Raw genomic sequence first — 18,155 nt, 5'->3', positions numbered from 1 at the left:
GTATCGGTCGTGATTACGTTGATAATGGACACCTGGACTTAAAGCAGTCAACGTGTTCAAACATCTTCAGCAACTGTGCAACCGATTGATATTTTTCAGTCAATTGCACTTTAGCTACCCCTTTGAAGCTATCCAGCTTCTTCTCATGCCAAGATGAAGCTCTGGACGCCACTTTTCTTGCTCCTCTCGGTGGTGTCTGGCGTCCTATCTACGAGCTCGACACCGGACAAATTCGCAAAATATCACTCCTTGTCTCGTTCAGGACCTGTTGATTTGGACAGCTCCTCATATGAGGATCTCATCTCCACACCTCGTGATTACTATGCCGTGGTCATTTTGACTGCCACCGATGTGCGCTTTGGGTGCCTTCTATGCCGCGACTTCGAATCTGAATGGGACCTGATCGCCCGCAGTTGGAACAAGGGCACCAAGCCCGAGGAACTCAAGGTGGTCTTTGGAACACTTGACTTTGACAATGGCAAGGCTGTTTTCCAGAAGGTAGGCACCGTTACTTGGACTAAGCTCTGTTGACACATTGACTGACCTAAGCAGCTGATGCTCCAAACTGCACCGGTGCTCCTTATATTCCCTCCCACCATCGGTCCCTTAGCCAAGGTTGAAGGGGACCCCATCCGGTTTGATTTTACTGGGTACGTTCTCCGTGCAGGGTGTTACGTCCAACCGCTATCCCACTAACATGTCAATCTCAAATAGCCCAATCTCAGCCGACCAGGTCTATTCTTGGATTGGACGTCACCTGCCCGAAGGCCCCAAGCCGCAATTGGTCCGGCCCATCAACTACATGCGGATCATATCAGCAATCGTCATTTTGATGGCTGTTGTGACCGCATTTGCAGTGCTTTCACCCTACGTGCTGCCAATTGTCCAGAGCCGAACCCTCTGGGCTGCAATTAGCCTAATTGCCATTCTTCTGTTTACAAGTGGTCAAATGTTCAATCACATTCGGAAGGTCCCATACGTTACCAGTGATGGTCGAGGTGGCATAAGCTACTTTGCGGGTGGGTTCCAGAACCAGTTCGGATTGGAGACTCAAATTGTGGCTGCTATCTGTAAGTGACGATTGCAATGCTCTGTTATGCAAAGATTCCACGCTAATATATCTTTCTTACACAGACGCTGTCCTATCTTTCGCCACAATTGTACTCGCACTGAAAGTTCCCCGGATGGAGGATGTCAAAGGTCAACAGCTGGCTGTCGTGATCTGGGCAACCGTTCTTTTCGTGACGTACGGTTTCCTTCTCAGTGTCTTCAAGGCTAAGAATGGTGGCTATCCATTCTATCTGCCACCATTTTAGAGCCAGCTTGTTGTACACCCCGTTCAGCATGGCAACTGGAATAAATCCTTGTCTGCATGACGTGGGCTCATTTCCTGCTAGGTCCCGTGTATATCATGAAGATCAGAATTCAATCTGGTCAAAGGGATCAGTGGGAGGAAGCCGATGCTTGTTTAAGTGGATAACCATCTACGGATGGCGCCTACAACCAAGACACAAGATATTGTAACTCTACTGCGTATGTAAAAGGGCCGGGAGATTAGACAGAATTGTTACAAGAAATCCAGCAATTGGTATCCGAAATCATCTCGGTTGCCTGGCAATTGGCCCACTCGATAGCACAAATGTCAACGTAGATAAACGGCATAACTATCTGTTGTGGTCTGATATTAGTTATTCCAAGCGTGTGACAAATCTTTCCAACCTTCGAACCTGAAAATAACATCCAAATCGCCCCACTCTTGATCTGTCCCTTTCTACATTTCTACCCCTATATAAATGAACCATCTCGCCTTTATCCTTGGTTTCATTTTTCAGGATATCCATATCTTGTACCTGAGGTCATGGGCGCGGTCAAACCTGATGCCCATATGGGCAAGATCTTGGCCTCGTCAACCACAGGCACCAGCTTCTTGATTCTAATTCAATTGGCCTCCCGAATCTTCACGTTTGCGTCAAATCAACTGATTCTACGCACCCTTTCACCTGTCGTGCTAGGGGTAGCAACGCAACTGGAGCTCTTCCAGGTTTCAATACTGTATTTTTCACGAGAAAGCATTCGAATGGCCATTCAACGCCAGCCTATTTCACCACTGTCCAGCAATGACCCAGTCTGTGAAGCAAAGCCAGCCGCAGAGAAACAGTCTGTGATGTCTCAAACCGTGGTGAACGTGTCTTACTTGAGCCTCGTCCTCGGCATTCCTGCGAGCCTTATGTTCGCTATGATGTACCTGCGAGTCGTCCCAGAGGAAGCGTCGAATATCGCATTCTTCTATCCGAGTGTGATACTGACAGGGGCTGCTTCTCTTATGGAGCTCACAATTGAGCCTTTTTTCTCAGTAGTGCAGCAACATATGCTTTACGAGACGCGTGCTGCGGTTGAAATGCCAGCCGCATTTCTGAGAAGTGCAGTGACGTCCTTGACTTTCATACATGCTTCTCGAGTTGGTCGTAATCTCGGCGTGCTACCGTTTGCTCTTGGTCATCTCAGTTACTCGCTCGCCCTCGTCTGCGGCTACTCGCTAGCGTTACTGAACAGACCCAGCACAGGGCGCTTCTCTTTCTTATTGACACGCGTGCAGTCCAGGTAAGATTTGCCATATTATTTGCCGAGCATATGGCACGGAGAACGGTACGATAACCATCTATAGCGACTCATCTGGTTACATATTGGGACTGTTTTCACGCCCATTGACGTCGCTTGCTGCCAATGTCTTTCTCCAATCTCTAGTGAAGCATTTGCTCACGCAGGGCGATACTATGATGCTTGCCGCCCTTTCAGGACTAGAAGACCAGGGTATTTACTCTCTTGCATCGAACTATGGCGGCCTCGTTGCACGGATCATCTTCCAGCCATTGGAGGAGAGCAGCCGGAACCTGTTCTCGGTCTTGCTGAGCCGTGACGAGAATGGGAATCTGAAGGATATCCATATCCGCACTGCGAAAGATCATCTCATAGATATTTTACGTGCGTATCAATTGCTGTCGGTCATCATCTTTCCGTTGGGCCCAATGATGGTGCCACAGTTGCTGCACATCCTTGGAGGTCGTCAATGGGCTTCCCCCAAAGTCGGGGATCTTCTCTCCATATATTGCTACTATATTCCCTTTCTGGCGTTCAATGGAATCACCGAAGCTTTCGTGTCCTCCGCAGCAAACTCGCAACAGATACGGAAGCAAACAGGTTGGATGGGTGTCTTTTCCGTCTGTTATGCCTTAGCGGCGTATATGTTTCTCGAAGTAGGGCACCTGGGAGCCTACGGACTGGTCCTAGCCAACATTGTGAACATGGCCGTTCGGACCTGTTGGAGCTACACCTTTATTAAATCGTACCTGCGACGAAACGAACACAGCCTGTACGCAGCCGAAGTGGCCATCCGACCTGCTAGCTTCATCACCTGTGCTCTGGCGAGCTGGCTCACAAGCGGACGCAGTTTCGGCAAACCAGAATTGGGATTGATCAAAGCATGCTCCCTAAGTGGCAGCTATGCTCTTCTGATGTAAGTACTTATGTATCTCTCGATATAATCATGTTCATTGGACACCAACGCCTAACCAAAACAATAGAGCATACATAGAAAGGGAATATGCAATGAGTCAAATAGCAAGGCTTCGTCACGTGCTATCATCTCGCACCAAACGCACCAAGTCGGATTAGGCAGATCAAATCTCTTAATCGTCAAATGTGATCTTTGTTGCCGTCTTGTCCATGTCAACGTCTTTGAAGAAGGCACCGTACGCATCGTGTTGCTTCTTCTTGACTGTTGTTCCAAATTTCAACAAAGACTCCGGCACATCTTGTTTAGCTGCCTTGAGAACATTGATCAACCTATTCATAGTTCATAATCAGCATTGCATTCTTCACTTCAGTCAAGGGATAAACGAGTAACGTACCCGCCAGAGAGTGCCTTGTCGGTTTCAGTGAACATGGTGATGGCATGACCATCAGCACCAGCACGTCCAGTTCTTCCGATCCGGTGCACGTAATCCTCGACCGTAAGGGGGAAAGTGACATTTATCACCAATTTCACGTTCGGGATATCAAGGCCACGCGCTGCCACATCGGTTGCGACAAGGATAGTAGCATTCCCCTTCTTGAACGCATCCAGGTTTCGGAATCTGTCTGACTGATTCAAGTCACCGTGAATACCGGCAACTTTGAATCCCTTGTTTCTGATGAGATTCTCAATTCGCATAGCTTCCTTCTTGTAAAGACAGAACACCAGGACTTTCTCAGGCGATTGATGACCCCGCTGGGACTTGGAGAGTAGCTGCACGAGGCGGCCCTCCTTCTCTCGACCGTCCATAACCTCGACGACTTGCTTGATCCTCGTGTTGGCGCGCGGATCCGCAGATGGGTCTCCGCCAATGGTGACAGTCACCGGAGTCTGCATGAAAGTTGCTGCGAGGTCTCTGACCGATCGGGGCCACGTTGCCGTAAACATGACCGTCTGTCTTCTGGAGACGGGCATCGGCTTGACAATATCTTTGATATCCTGCTCAAAACCTTTGTCGAGCATGCGATCTGCCTCATCCAAGACGAGGTAATTGACCTTCCCAAGATCAATAGACCCATCATTCTGGAGGTCTTTGAGACGACCGGGAGTGGCGACCACAATAGCGGCCTTTTGAAGAGCACGACGCTGCTCATCCTTACCCACACCTCCGTAAATGCATGTGACCCGAGTTTTCTCATGGGTGCCGAATTTGACCAGCTGGTCATAAATCTGCATTGCAAGCTCTCGAGTCGGTGAGATTATCACTGCTCTAGGTTGACAAGGTTTCTTGCTTGACTTGGAGTCAATCAATTTCTTCAGACACGGCAAGCCAAAGCCCAGGGTCTTGCCACTTCCAGTCTCTGCAATGCCAATCACATCACGGCCAGCAAAAAGAAGCGGCCAGGTGGTAGATTGGATCGGCGTTGGCGCGGGGAAAGCCTTCAATTGGGCGTACAGGCCAGCATCGCATTCGGGCAGATGATCAAACGAAAGTAGGGGACGAAATTGAGGAGCATCCGGTGATGGGTCAGCGATTTTGATCACGTTTTCGGTCAGAAAACTGTCAATTTCTGACTGAGGGATGTTGGAGAGAGCAGATGCATCAGAATAGTCCGCAGTTGTCTCCTTGCCATTTCCCTGCTTATCTTTGGAAGCCTTTGCGGGCTTCTCGGATTTCTCAGATTTTGATTTCTTCTTCGATGGCTGCTCAATTGAGTCGTGATGGCTTCGCTTACCCATGACGAGGGTTGTGCAAGGCAAAGTATATCACAGAGGGAAGTTGTAAGAAGACGACGGGTAGTTTGACCAAATGTGGGAAGTCAGACGTGATGTCTTTGGCCTGAATTCCTCCAGCACAAAAAAAAAAAAAAAAAAAGACGCAGGGCAGTTTATTGCCATAAATTCCCGCCTTTTCGACTTACCGCCTAAAGGCCACTTCGGAACAAATCTTAGCAGCTTCGAAGCTTCCGAGAGGTTGCTACAATTCCCTACTAAAGGTGTACATAACTACTAATAGCTTTCGGAGTCCATGAATAACCTCTTCCTGGACACAGTCACCTGCACCTGACCTTGAAATTATTCTTGTCGAATATAATCAATGAGGACAAACTATCTTTTGGTTAAAGTACTACATAATAAAAAAGGACAGGAAAAACCAATCAAGATAAAGAAGCCGGGAATGAGAGTAGAGCCTGTCTCAAACAAAGAAAGAAAAAATATTGCCTGAGCTTGATGAACCTCTTGGGGCTTTTGACGCAGCGAATCTTGTAAAACCAGTAGAAGATAGAGAAATCACAGCCCACTTTGCCTGCATCTACTCAATGGCGTAAGAGTTGATGATATCGGCAAGTCGAGATGCTTCTTCCGAGTAATTGATTGCCTGGGACGACAGAACTTGGTATCGCACACTGTGTAGCACTATTAGCATGGCATTCAGGGGATTGGAACTACCGTCATTCTTACCGTTGCTGGTCGCCAAAGTTGTCAATCTTGGCTCGGCACCTGAAATTCCAGGTCTGGCAATTCGCAGATTGGAATACTTCACCGAAAGCGTTAGGGTCGTCTTCACGAAGTTGCATCAGTTCATCAGCAGAGGTGCCCATGATGTTTCTTCCGGTGTCATCAAAGCAGCTGAGCCACAGCTGGCCAGTATGGTCGCTGACACTGATGGGCATGATGAAGCGATATTCCGGCTTTGGGTGAGTCTTGTCACACATCTCACATCGCCAATGCCCCGGATCAAGCTCCGTTACCTTTTTGTTACAATTGTCAGAAAGGCAGGCAGGGTAGCTCCAGGTAGAGTCCTGCTTGATGTAGATCACTGTTGCTTTCAGAGAGAAGTAGTCGGGTGTTTCGGACATGCCCAGTTGTTCTTCGCGGACCTGTGCAACGGTTTTGAATTGGTCCTTCTTGCCCCCGGAGTTGGTGGCATTGGACAGCGAAGCATGAGATGTAAAATTCTCCGACCTGCCTTGAGCATCATACCAGCCTCTGAGTCGGTGAGCCTCCCCAATGTCAGGATCAACTGTCATTGAGCCCGAGCTCAAAAGACTCAGACTCCGTCCGCCGAAGTCAGAGACCTTCACTCCTTTGAAAGCAACAACAGATTCGGGTGTCACATTGAAATTATTTGCAGAGGCGCCCCAGACTGTCAGACGGACGGAAAATCCAGTGTTGTCAACCAATGTAAGCTCCCGTTTGTCATAAGGTTTACCAGTGCTCTTTGACATGATCTGAGATGTCTCCCCGACATCCTTCAACACGCCAATGACATCAGTGGTCGTGTCTTTCTCGACAGTTTGCAAATCAGCAATAGTGGTGAAGTTGAACCGAATCTGAGGCACATCATTCTGCTCTTCGGCCTATCACATAAAATCAGTCGCGTGTTCAAGGATGTGGGAAGAAAAAGCGAAAGAGAGTCTTACCTTCTCAACAATAGTATCCCTCTCAAATGCGAGCTCATAGTCGTTGTTGAGATTTGTGAATTGCTTCTTGGCAATTTGGACGCGGCAGGGGCTTGAAATATAATAGACACCTCCCTCCTGGAAGAGTTCATAGAGCATGTCACACTGGTCATTGAAACCAGTGGCACGAATTTCACCACTGTCATCCAATAAATTGACACTGAAAAGTTTGCCCTCACCATTCTTGTTGTGCCATGTTTTGATGGCGGACTTGCTCGTGCATCGAGCTTTTATGGTCCATTTATTGGAATATGGGGAGATAGCCTCGATGGGGTAGATTGTAGCATGAGCAGAGGGGGTAGCCGCAGGGGCAGCCATGGGCTGAGCTCGGCGATTTGGCTGGACCTGCGCGCCTTCTACCTTGGCCCCGTAAAACCCATTGCTGGAGATCGTCGTCGGCTGACTCACTTCCCCTTCCTCGGCCTTGACCTCGAGTGGTTTGGGTTCACCAATTTTTTCAGCCTCGCCTAGTTCTTTCAAAACTTCAAGGTCCAAAATGATGAGGATTCTGCAGATATTAGCACGATCTCAAGTGGCACAGGTGCTTCACATACTTCTTGCCCTTGACGGAGTTTGATTGGAATGACTTCAGTCGCACAAAACAACCCTTACGAAGGGATCCATCTGTCACCACGGGATTGGCTTCTTGAAACAATCAGTAAGCCTGGTTAACTGCCGAGAGTATCAGATAGAGCTTCACGTACGTGTGGCAAGCATGGTTTGAACATAGTTTGCAATATCGCTGAAGACTGCCCGGTAACGTTCTGGTTGGCCAGGCTGAGCTGGCAAGGCCTTGATCTGGACGCATTGAACAACTGGCTCCCGCACTTGAGGCTTAGTTTCGTCAAATATGGCACTGTTGAGATATTATTAGTAACCACAATTTGTTCAACTTTCCCCTTGTGGCTCAACACACCTGAGAGCCCCAACATTGACTTGGGATGCTGCGTCGAAAGCCATGGTGTGATAATTTCCGGCTTCTGAGATTCAGCGAACGATAGAAGGAAACCCTGTAGAAGATATGAAGGATTGAAAGAGAATTCGATAAGTCAAAGAGAAATACTTCTAAAAGTAAAAAGAAGAGGGTTGATGAAGCAAGCCCGGATCGAGTTGCAAAGTAGTTACTAGGCAGCAGGACGCGTGTTGAGGAAAATAACGCGTTAAGTGGCACAACCCCACCACATGACTTCCTGCCTCAGGACAGACCACTGCCTGATAACAGCACGTGTAGGCGGTGAGAAGCAAAAGGCAGAGGCGCCCCACGTATCCCGCCTTTGGCTTGATCTGCTGTAGTGCTTCCTTGTCCCCTCTACACAGCAGGTCCAACCAGATACTTCGACACCTTTGAAAAAGAGGTGGTTACCACACTGAACTCTGCTGGTACTTGGATGAGTCTATGATTTTTCTCTCTCAACATGGCCTCGTGTGTTCACTCTAATGCTGCAGGTTTGTGACATCACTACCTTGGTAATCGCGGACAAAGTAAGCTAACAAGGAATGGTGCGTAACAGACCTGAAACCGCCTGGACCCTCAGAGGCAGTTTATCGAGAAGACTGCACTCAGTGCTTCGATTCCATTGTAAGCCAGCCAATTTGGCTCCCAGCCTTCTCTATATTGGTCTGACTCTGACCTTGCAAGGATGATGATGCCGGTCTCAATGTTTGTCTCCATTGTTTCAATGGTGGATGTGCAGGACACAGGGACCATGCCTTACTTCACTACAAGCGATTCGGCCACTCCCTGGCCTTGAATATTCGAAGGACCCCAAAAAAAGTACAGGTACATCCTCCGCCAATCCTTGAGTTCGTACACAATGATCCTTATGTTCCCATTTTAGCGCGACGAGCCTCCGCCAAAGATATCCAAGCTTGCCATTGCGGCCGAAACAGAAGAGGATAGATATGACATTGCGACTTCGGTGGTGTGTTATTCATGCTCTCAGCACAATATCGACAAAACCCAAGGAAAACTTCCCATGATCATTGACGGTATCATGAACGCAATAACTTTCTCAAAAAGAGAGGAAATCAAAGCCTGGGAACAGGAGTTTGTCCCATGCGAGCACACGCTTTGTCTAACTCAAGACGACACTAAGCAAGCCGCATCCACGGGTATTGATATCCTGTAAAGATCTCAACCAGGTGCATTGCTAACAAAGGACTATAGATTCAAACCACTGCTCAGAGTGCGATCTGGGTGAGAACCTTTGGTTATGTCTGGAATGCGGGAACAAGGGATGTGGGCGAAGTCAGTTTGGTGGCAGCAAGGGAAATTCACATGGGCTCACTCATGCCAACTCAACCTCGCACGCCGTGGCTGTCAAACTTGGCTCTATCACAGCAGAGGGCTCCGCTGACGTCTACTGCTATAAATGCAACGAGGAAAGAGTAGACCCAGAGCTGGCCACTCACCTTGCACACTGGGGCATCCTCTTGGCCGGACGTGAGAAAACGGAGAAGAGCCTGATGGAGATGCAGGTCGAGCATAACCTACAATGGGACTTTTCCATGACGACTGAGGACGGACGAGAGCTGACTCCAGTCTTTGGGCCTACATTTACAGGTCTCGCCAACCTGGGTAACAGCTGCTACCTCTCCAGCATCATGCAATGCATATTCTCAGTAAGCGGGTTTCGTGAACGATACTATCACCCATCCAAAGAACCACCGCTATGTCAAGCACCAGCTCAGGACCTTGAGACACAATTGCGAAAACTTGCCGACGGTCTACTCTCTGGTCGGTACTCGCGGCCTGACTCCCGGATGATGTCGCCCACGGATATTCAGGAAGTTGCTCATCAAAAAGGCTTGGCACCAGCAATGTTCAAGTATCTTGTTGGGCAAGGTCATGAGGAATTTGCAACCATGAGACAGCAGGATGCATTTGAATTCCTCCTCCATCTGTTCAAGTCGGTCAGCCTATCGAAGCACTCCAGCTTGCATGATAACCCGGTACAGTACTTCCGTTTCCAGGTCGAGCAGCGTCTTCAGTGCTTGAACTGCAAGAAAGTCCGCTACAAGGTGGACGAGCAAGATAACATCTCAGTCGCTGTTCCCGCGCGTCCTATCAATGCTTCCGGCGAGACCGAAAAAGTCTATGAATCTGTACATTTGTCAGAGTGTCTAGACATCTTTACATCAACCGAGGTTGTTGAGCTTACATGCCCTGGTTGTGGCAGTCAGGACGGCTTCTCCAAACGGTCGTCATTTAAAACACTGCCGCAAGAATTGGTAGTCAATGCTCGTCGGTTCGAGCTAGTCAATTGGGTTCCTACAAAATTGGATATCCCTGTGCTGGTCGACGACGGGCCAGTGGATTTCAGTTCTTACCTTGCTGTTGAGCATGACGCAGGCGAGGAGCCACTTCCGGAGGTCGATGACTCCCCCGCATTTGTCCCGAATCCGGAAGCTCTCGATCAACTCATCGGCATGGGATTCCCTGCTGTGAGGTGTGAGAAAGCTCTACATGCCACTGGTAATCTGGATTCAGAAGCTGCCATGAATTGGCTTTTTGCCCATATGGAAGATCCGGACATCGATGAACCACTAGTCCTTGTTGGTCGGGCCCACAGCTCTGGCATCGGTGCGCAAGACGCAACAAAAATCTCACAGTTGGGAGATATGGGTATCGAGGCATCCCATGCCCAGCGAGCGTTGGCTGCGACGGATGGTGATGTTAATAGGGCGCTAGATTGGGTGTTCAGTCATCCTGACAATGGGGTGGATGAAGAGAATATGGACAATCCTGACGCAGAGGCTCATGATAAAGCAGTTGGGCTGACCGATCGACCAGCTCGCTACGAGTTAAGGTCGATTGTATGCCACAAGGGCACATCTGTCCATGCAGGGTGAGTTGCTCAACGTCTCTTTGTTGATTCTCCGGTCAAGCTAACAATCTGCAGGCATTATGTTGCTTTGATCCGCAAGGAATTGCCAGGTCAAAGTGGCTTGTCATGGGTGATGTTCAATGATGAGAAAGTTGTCAAGTTCGAAGATATCGAAGCGATGAAAAAGACCGCTTATCTTTACTTCTTCACGCGCGTTTAGCGGTTCTCTGTTGGAGTGAGCGTTGCCTCGATGATGTTGTCTCGCAGAGTCACGGTATCAGACTATGGGTTGGTCTCTTACGGGATATCTTTCCGTTTTGCGGGTGCTACATAGAATATACCAAGTGACAAGAGTAGAGGCGTTTTGAACCTGATCTTGCAAGTTGCGGATGTCTCTCGTATTCCCTCCCCTCTGCGGATTTCCGAGGGGTTATCACAACATAAAATACACTTTTCGGCCAAGCATATGCCAATCCAGCCGATATTTTGACTCGTGGCTACGATCCTACAAGGAGTACGATGTATCTAGATCCCTGTGTTCAATCTCACCATTGTTACTTGTGCTACAACAGAGAACCTCAGTGACTCGTATAACTTGATTATACCGTGACATCCACAACGATCAGATCAGTACCTTGGTATAGATCTGCTCGGCGCCCCACCTAGCATCTCCCTTTGATACCCTCAAGGGGACTCAGCCCGTATAAAACCTTGCAGTCAACGGTACGGTTGAGAGGCAGATCATCGACATAGGAAGCCCAGTCATATTCCTACCTTGGCGACGTGTGAAGGAAAAGACGGAAGACTTGGGATTGACGGGGCCCAGCGGATACCCTGTCAAGATCTCTCACCCTTCATGGTTTCGATCTACCACGCCATGGGATCTTGTGACAGATCTCCGCGAAGATCCGCCAGATTGCCTCCACGTTTCGGAACCATGGGACCTCTAATCATTGTGTCCTCCTATCTTGCCACTGATGTGAGCGTCGGGGATAACGACCCCAGGCTTGTGGGATATTATGAAGAGATTCAGTTTCTGTATTCATTAGGCAATAAACTGATGACAAGTTAGAAGTTTATCACTTTATTTTGATATATTCTCGTACACTCGATAACTACCGTTTTGCCTGATAGTTCACCCGCACGTGAAAATCTCTATTGTCTTCACACGACGACTAGTTGGTCGCGCGTAACACATTGAACAGCGTCTCGAATCAAGCTTCATGTTCGCTTGATGGGCCCAAAGCAACTACCACAGGTGGTCCAGACGATGAAGACAATCATTCCGGATGCTTCTGAGCAATCACCAGAGATGACTGACGAGGAGTTGTCGCAGTACATGATTGCGAAGCAGGAAAGACTGTACGCGACATCAAGCGAACATGAAGCTTGGTTCGAGACGATGTTCAATGTGTTACGCACAACCAACTAGTCGTCGCCAAGGTAGGAATATGACTGGGCTTCCTATGTCGATGATCTGCCGCTCAACCGTACCGTTGCCTGGGAGGCCTTATACGGGCTGAGTCCTTTTGAGGGCATCAAAGGGAGATGCTAGTTGGGGCGCCGAGCAGATCTATACCAAGGTACTGATCTGATCGTTGTGGATGTCACGGTATAATCAAGTTATACGAGTCACTGAGGTTCTCTGTTGTAGCACAAGTAACAATGGTGAGATTGAACACAGGGATCTAGATACATGATCGAGGTCCTTTATATACCCTGGGTTCCTTCAAAGTAGAACAATAGAAAAGACTATCAATTTGCAGACTAACAGGATAGTTGCCACAGGTTATTGCAGTACACGCAATCAATGAGATCAGGGATCCCACCTCCCCCTCCTAGGAGTTTCGTTCTCGAGACTCACAAATCTGGGTTCTCCCTTAGGTAGGTGATGTTGAGATGCTTGGTACCTTCCCCGTCGTTGTCTTGGAGATGGACTTGTCCTTGTTTGTTGTCGATTTTATTGGTGAAATTGTTGACTCAACCTTGAGCAACCCAACCCCTAAGGTTCTCGTCGCTCGATAGGTTCTCATGTATTTTCAGCGGTATCATACCCCTTCCATTTTACCAAATAGTGAGGTTTCCCACTAATTCGTGTCTTATCCAGGATCTCTTCGACTTCATACTCGTCTTCGTCTTCCTCGATTTGCACGTTGGTAGCAATTTTGGCGTTTCCCGGTGCTGGTTCGAGTAACGAGATGTGAAACACTGGATAGAGTCTCTTCATGCTTTCCAGCAATTTCAAGCGATAACTGACTGGTCCCAATTTTTCATCAATCACGAATGGTCCTAGTCGTAGATGATCCAATTTGTCGCTAGGTCGCTTGGTTTTGATGTTGCGGCGTAGAAGATAAACCTTCTCCCCCTTTTTGAGGTCAAGCCTCTCCTTGTGTTTCTGGCCGTAGTACATTTTCATCCTCAATGCTAGGAATTCAATGTCCCTGGATAGTTGCTCGTGCAGCTGTCTGAGTCCTGTGACCAGAATTCGTGATGACTCTGCCACTGGTCTCTTACCGATTGGATCTCCGATAATCCTTGGGTGGTAACCGTAATTTGCAAAGAATGGCGTTTCTCCCGTTGTGGAATGCATTGCGTTGTTGTGCGCCAATTGCGCTATTGGTAACAGTGGTGCCCAGTCATCTTGCTGATAGTTGATGTGGCATCTCAAGTACTGTTTAATAGTCTGGTTAACCCTTTCGGTCTGTCCATTTGTTTGCGGATGGTAGGCTGTAGAAAGTCTAAGCTCAATGCCCATCTGGTCCGCAAATGATTGCCACATGCGTGATGTGAATAATTTGTCTCTGTCGGTTGTGATATTTCGCGGTGTTCCGTGCTCCGAGAACACATGTTGAATGATCAGACTGGCCATCTCACTGGCTTCAATGGTCTCCGTGGTTGGAATCATGCAGGCGTACTTGGTGAGCCTGTCGACCACAACCATAATCATGTCACAGTTTTCCGACACTGGTAACTTGGTGATGAAATCCATGGTGATCCATTCCCAAGGCTGGGATGGTACTTCCGATAATTGCAGTTCTCCATATGGCTCATGTCATGCTGGCTTGTTTCGTTGGCATCAATCAGTTGTCACTGTCGATGATGCGGTTATTATTCGGGTTTTCTTGGATCTCTTGCATAAGACGATCCTCGGCCGTTGCATCCCGAAGTTGTCGCATGAACTCATCGTCGTTGAGTTCAGTCAAAGCCACCAGAATCTGTTTGTTATACGAAATTGATCCATCGTCGCTTTGTCTCAATACAGCGGGGTCGGCTGTTTCGGATCCAATCTCATAGTCTGGTCTGCGACTAAGTGCATCTGCCTGGCTGTTCTCAGTTCCTTTGCAATGTTCGATCCTGAAATTGTATTGTGCAAGGGTTTCAGCCCATCGCGCTTGTCGTCTTTGCTATTGTTCTACTTTGAATGAACTCGGGGTATATAAAGGACCTCGATCATGTATCTAGATCCCCGTGTCCAATCCCACCATTGTTACTTGTGCTACAACAGAGAACTATAGTGACTCATATATCTTGATTATACCTTGACACCCACAACGATCAGATCTTTACCTCGGTATAGATGTTACGGCATGTGGGCCTGACACCACCTACCGAACGTAAGTCCAGGCGTTAACCAAAAAGACCACTATAACAACTAACTAGTTGTCATGTCAGGTTTCCAATTCATACCCCCAGTACAGGATCTTAACATTAGATCTGCTCGGCGCCCCAACTAGCATCTCCCTTTGATATCCTCAAAGGGACTCAGCCCGTATAAAACCTTGCAGGCAACGGTACGGTTGAGAGGCAGATCATCGACATAGGAAGCCCAGTCATATTCCTACCTTGGCGACGACTAGTTGGTCTCGCGTAACACCTTCGTTGTCGTGAAGAATGTGAGGTTCTTGGGGTCACTTTTGAGTTTTGACCGTAACTGTGTATTTTGCTCCTTCCAGATATGCTCGCCAGAGCTGAAAGGCGGAGACTATTGCCAATAGCCCCTTACCATGTACATCGTGCCTGAGATCTGCGGGAATCATCTTTCTGGACCAGAAGGCAACTGGTCTGTTCTTCCCGTCCTCTCCTGGTTGCGTCAGTCTTGCTCCCAAGGCAAGATCCGAGGCGTCTGTTTCCATCGTGGTCAGTTTATTGTAATCTAACGTTGCGACAATAGTTCCTTTCCCAAACAGGCTTTTCAGATCTTGAAAGGAGTTTTCCGCGGCGTCGTCCCATTCGAACTTTTGGTCTTTCTTGGTGAGTCGGTAGAGTCCTGATGCGAAGCTGGCATATGTTACGAACCTCAAAGAGGTGCGGGGGCCGCAGCTATTTGAGGGGCAACCATGAACCAATCATTCCGCGGACGCCAGGCACTAGCGTCCTCACGTGCGTTTCGGTATACTTGGGCAGGCCTCAGAAGGCCCCAAGGAGGCTCTCCAGACAAGGGAGCCAGAAGCGACCTACATGCAACCGTCACAAACAATACCCGCTTATCCAACGTAACGGTTAGCGCAACTCAGGAAACGGCCACCACGCACGTGACCAAGGTGGTAGAAGGGTAGCTGGGTATACGGGTAGAACATGCCAAGAGTCATCTACCATTATACCATCTACCGCCATACCACACATACCATCAAGGAGGACTAGATATATAAGGACACTCATTTCACTATCATGTATTTAGTTCTTCGCGATCAATTGCACATTGTTACTTGGTTACTACCTTTGGTACTTTGCACTTCACAGTTCACCCTCAAGACAACCCAACCTACAAGTAGGGGATTCGCCTAGTGGTAACACTTAGTGATTGACTTACTTGGCGCGCACTTCTGGCACGTTCTGCAAGATACTCAACAGGACCCGAACCCGACGTAAGGCTTTGCATAGCAACGGTACGGTTGCGAGATACTCTTGGAATCCGCAGTGGGGACTAGGCAAGTATAACCCGTGGACATCCTAACTCACAGTGACCAGTCGGCTACGCGTAACACATTGATCGCCCTGTCTTTGAACCGTGAAGCAAAGTCATCATGGCAGGCAACGACAGCACCGCAAGCAACGTTTCGAGCAGATCGAGCTCTGCACCCACCAATGCGCAACTAATGGATATGATATCCCAGTTGCAGGAACAACTAGTTCAAGCGCAAAGCAGCTCGCGCTCTGGCAATACCGTCAAACCACCTAAGCCCGAGTTCTACCATGGCGAACGAGCTAAGCTTCGAGCTTTTTTGACTCAAATGGATATGCAACTCCGTATCATCAACTGTGGGGGAGAGGCTGACAAGGTCATCTACGCCTCTACCTACCTTCGCGGACAGGCGTTCGAATGGTTTGAACCTTACGTTAGAGAATTCAACGACAAACCTCAGAAGGACTGGGGAGACATCACCAGGGAAATCTTCGCATCCTACACGGTGTTCAAAAAGAAACTTGAACAAACCTTCGGCGACATCGACGCCGCTAGGACTGCGGAACGACGACTCGATCGACTGCGACAAACTGGATCGGCTAGCGTGTACGCCGCTGAATTCCAGCAAATCATCTCGCATCTCGACTTCGACGAAGACACCTACATCTGGCTCTTCGAGCGCGGACTTAAAGAAGACGTCAAGGATGAACTCATGCGGGTCGACAGACCGGAGGAGCTCCACAGGATGGTCGAGCTCGCGGTCAAGTTCGACAACCGACTCTATGAACGAAAGCTCCAGCGACGAGAGCAACGGCAAGGAAGTAGCAATGGGAACGCACCTTACCGATACCGCCGCCACGAGGGCAGGCGAGGACAACAGCGACAACAGCCTAGGGAGTACAGCGACCCCTATGGACCACGACCAATGGAGCTCGACGCAGCGAGACTCCCAGCCGAAGAAGAAAAACGACGAAAGGACAACAACTTATGCTTTGAATGCGGGAAAGCAGGACATCGGGCGCGTGAGTGCAATAACAGGCGCAACAACGCAAAGCCATGGGCGCGTGAGCGTAACAACGGACGCAACAACGCAAGGCCACAACAGTTACGGGCGACCCAAAGCAACGAGGTCCGGCCCCAGCAGCTACGAGCCACTCAGGAGGAGCATGCACGAGACAGCCCTGAAGGAAGCCAGGCACCGTGGACAGGCCTGAGCCAAGAACAGATTCAGTCAGCCTACGAAGACCGAGCGGAGGCCATACGGAAGGTCACGAAGGGTAATACCGCAGACACCTTCGCAGACGATATCGAATACCGCGGCCTGAACAGCGCAGAGCACGCGATGGAAGAATTCCCAGAGATTGATTGGGAAAACATCGAGAGTCAAGGATGGACCCAGTACGGTCCCTGGAATACCATCGACTCCCAGGAACTGTCGTACGCACACCAGGACGCAGCTGCAACAACCCCAGAGGCCTCAACCAACGCTTCAGGAACACCGGAGACCCTAGAGACTCCACCTGCGATCCCGGAAACGACGACACCTGAACGGCCTCACCAAGACCCCAAGGAATTTGACGGACGCCACGTCGGGGAGCAACCCCAAGGAATTTTACAACTACAGCAGCAACTGCTACAGCAGCAGTCAGACAACGAGCAATGCCCATGCAAAAACACACGATGCTCATGCCAAGGATATGCACGACACCCCGATCATGGCCGTAGAGCAATCATCGGATGCTACGACTACAACTGCATGATCCACTATCAAGGGAAGATCAACCAAGGCCTGGAGCCAAAGCCGCTACGCTGGGAAAAGAAACCCAACTGGAAACCAGAATACGCGGGACTCTGGTATGGAAACCGGAGAATAAACACAGAAACACAGCACCTCGCAGCAACGGCGTGGGGACGACACATGAGAATTGCAGCCAACATCATGCTTCGACCAACTACAGTGATGATCGATTCAGGGGCGGCTGGCAATTTCATGAGCCCGGAGTACCGCCAACGATACAAGATCCAGGGAGCAATCAAACCCAAGGCTGTACCAATCATTGGTCTCAACGGAGAAAGCCTGGGGCCTGGAATCACGCACGAGAGTGGACCCTTGCCAATGGTTATCGGAGACCATTTCGAAGTCATCAATTTTGACGTGACACCCCTCGGGGAGTATGATATCATTTTGGGCGTTCCTTGGTTAAGGAAGCACAACCCCGACATCAACTGGCAAACCAACAACATACTCTTTCGATGCGACTGCCGACAGACGAGCGAGAGGTGGACCGGATGCAGACCAAAGACGCTGAAGAGACTTAGCCAAGGGGAGGCAGGTACTCATGGAAACCCTCACGAAGGAGAACTTAAGAGGAGTTTTCGGCCAGGAGGCAGGCCCAACAAGAAAACAACCGATATCAGGGACATCGCAACGACCGAACAACGGCCGGACA

The 18,155-nt window shown here is 49.2% G+C and overlaps 5 protein-coding genes across 5 annotated transcripts; 3 read left to right on the top strand and 2 right to left on the bottom strand.

Moving 5' to 3' along the window:
* Positions 1–153: 153 nt before the first annotated feature.
* N7515_009153 (OST3/OST6 family protein) lies at positions 154–1,316 on the top strand (the record flags this gene model as incomplete). The annotated part of the gene is made up of 4 exons (XM_056669897.1): positions 154–498; positions 553–650; positions 715–1,070; positions 1,135–1,316. The coding sequence occupies 4 exons, from the start codon at positions 154–156 to the stop codon at positions 1,314–1,316; spliced, it is 981 nt and encodes a 326-aa protein (XP_056517696.1).
* Positions 1,317–1,858: 542 nt separating this feature from the next.
* Positions 1,859–3,518, top strand: N7515_009152 (oligosaccharide translocation protein RFT1; the record flags this gene model as incomplete). Its single annotated transcript, XM_056669896.1, has 2 exons — positions 1,859–2,601; positions 2,666–3,518. The coding sequence occupies 2 exons, from the start codon at positions 1,859–1,861 to the stop codon at positions 3,516–3,518; spliced, it is 1,596 nt and encodes a 531-aa protein (XP_056517695.1).
* Positions 3,519–3,686: 168 nt separating this feature from the next.
* Positions 3,687–5,251, bottom strand: dbp3 (RNA-dependent ATPase DBP3; the record flags this gene model as incomplete). The annotated part of the gene is made up of 2 exons (XM_056669895.1): positions 3,687–3,843; positions 3,909–5,251. 2 exons carry the CDS (start codon positions 5,249–5,251, stop codon positions 3,687–3,689), a joined length of 1,500 nt encoding a protein of 499 aa, XP_056517694.1.
* A 574-nt stretch (positions 5,252–5,825) lies between these two features.
* On the bottom strand, positions 5,826–7,935 carry N7515_009150 (replication factor A subunit protein RFA1; the record flags this gene model as incomplete). Its single annotated transcript, XM_056669894.1, has 6 exons — positions 5,826–5,919; positions 5,975–6,873; positions 6,937–7,483; positions 7,530–7,620; positions 7,680–7,831; positions 7,892–7,935. The coding sequence occupies 6 exons, from the start codon at positions 7,933–7,935 to the stop codon at positions 5,826–5,828; spliced, it is 1,827 nt and encodes a 608-aa protein (XP_056517693.1).
* A 455-nt stretch (positions 7,936–8,390) lies between these two features.
* Positions 8,391–11,022, top strand: N7515_009149 (ubiquitin-specific protease UBP14; the record flags this gene model as incomplete). Its single annotated transcript, XM_056669893.1, has 6 exons — positions 8,391–8,421; positions 8,487–8,554; positions 8,615–8,755; positions 8,814–9,087; positions 9,143–10,823; positions 10,878–11,022. 6 exons carry the CDS (start codon positions 8,391–8,393, stop codon positions 11,020–11,022), a joined length of 2,340 nt encoding a protein of 779 aa, XP_056517692.1.
* Positions 11,023–18,155: the final 7,133 nt, after the last annotated feature.

Source organism: Penicillium bovifimosum (assembly GCF_028826915.1).
Source record: "Penicillium bovifimosum strain IBT 22155 chromosome Unknown utg000007l_segment0_segment0, whole genome shotgun sequence".
Classification (NCBI taxonomy): domain Eukaryota; kingdom Fungi; phylum Ascomycota; class Eurotiomycetes; order Eurotiales; family Aspergillaceae; genus Penicillium; species Penicillium bovifimosum.
The sequence above is the reverse complement of the archived record's forward strand: the minus strand, read 5'-3'. Positions and strand labels throughout refer to the sequence as shown.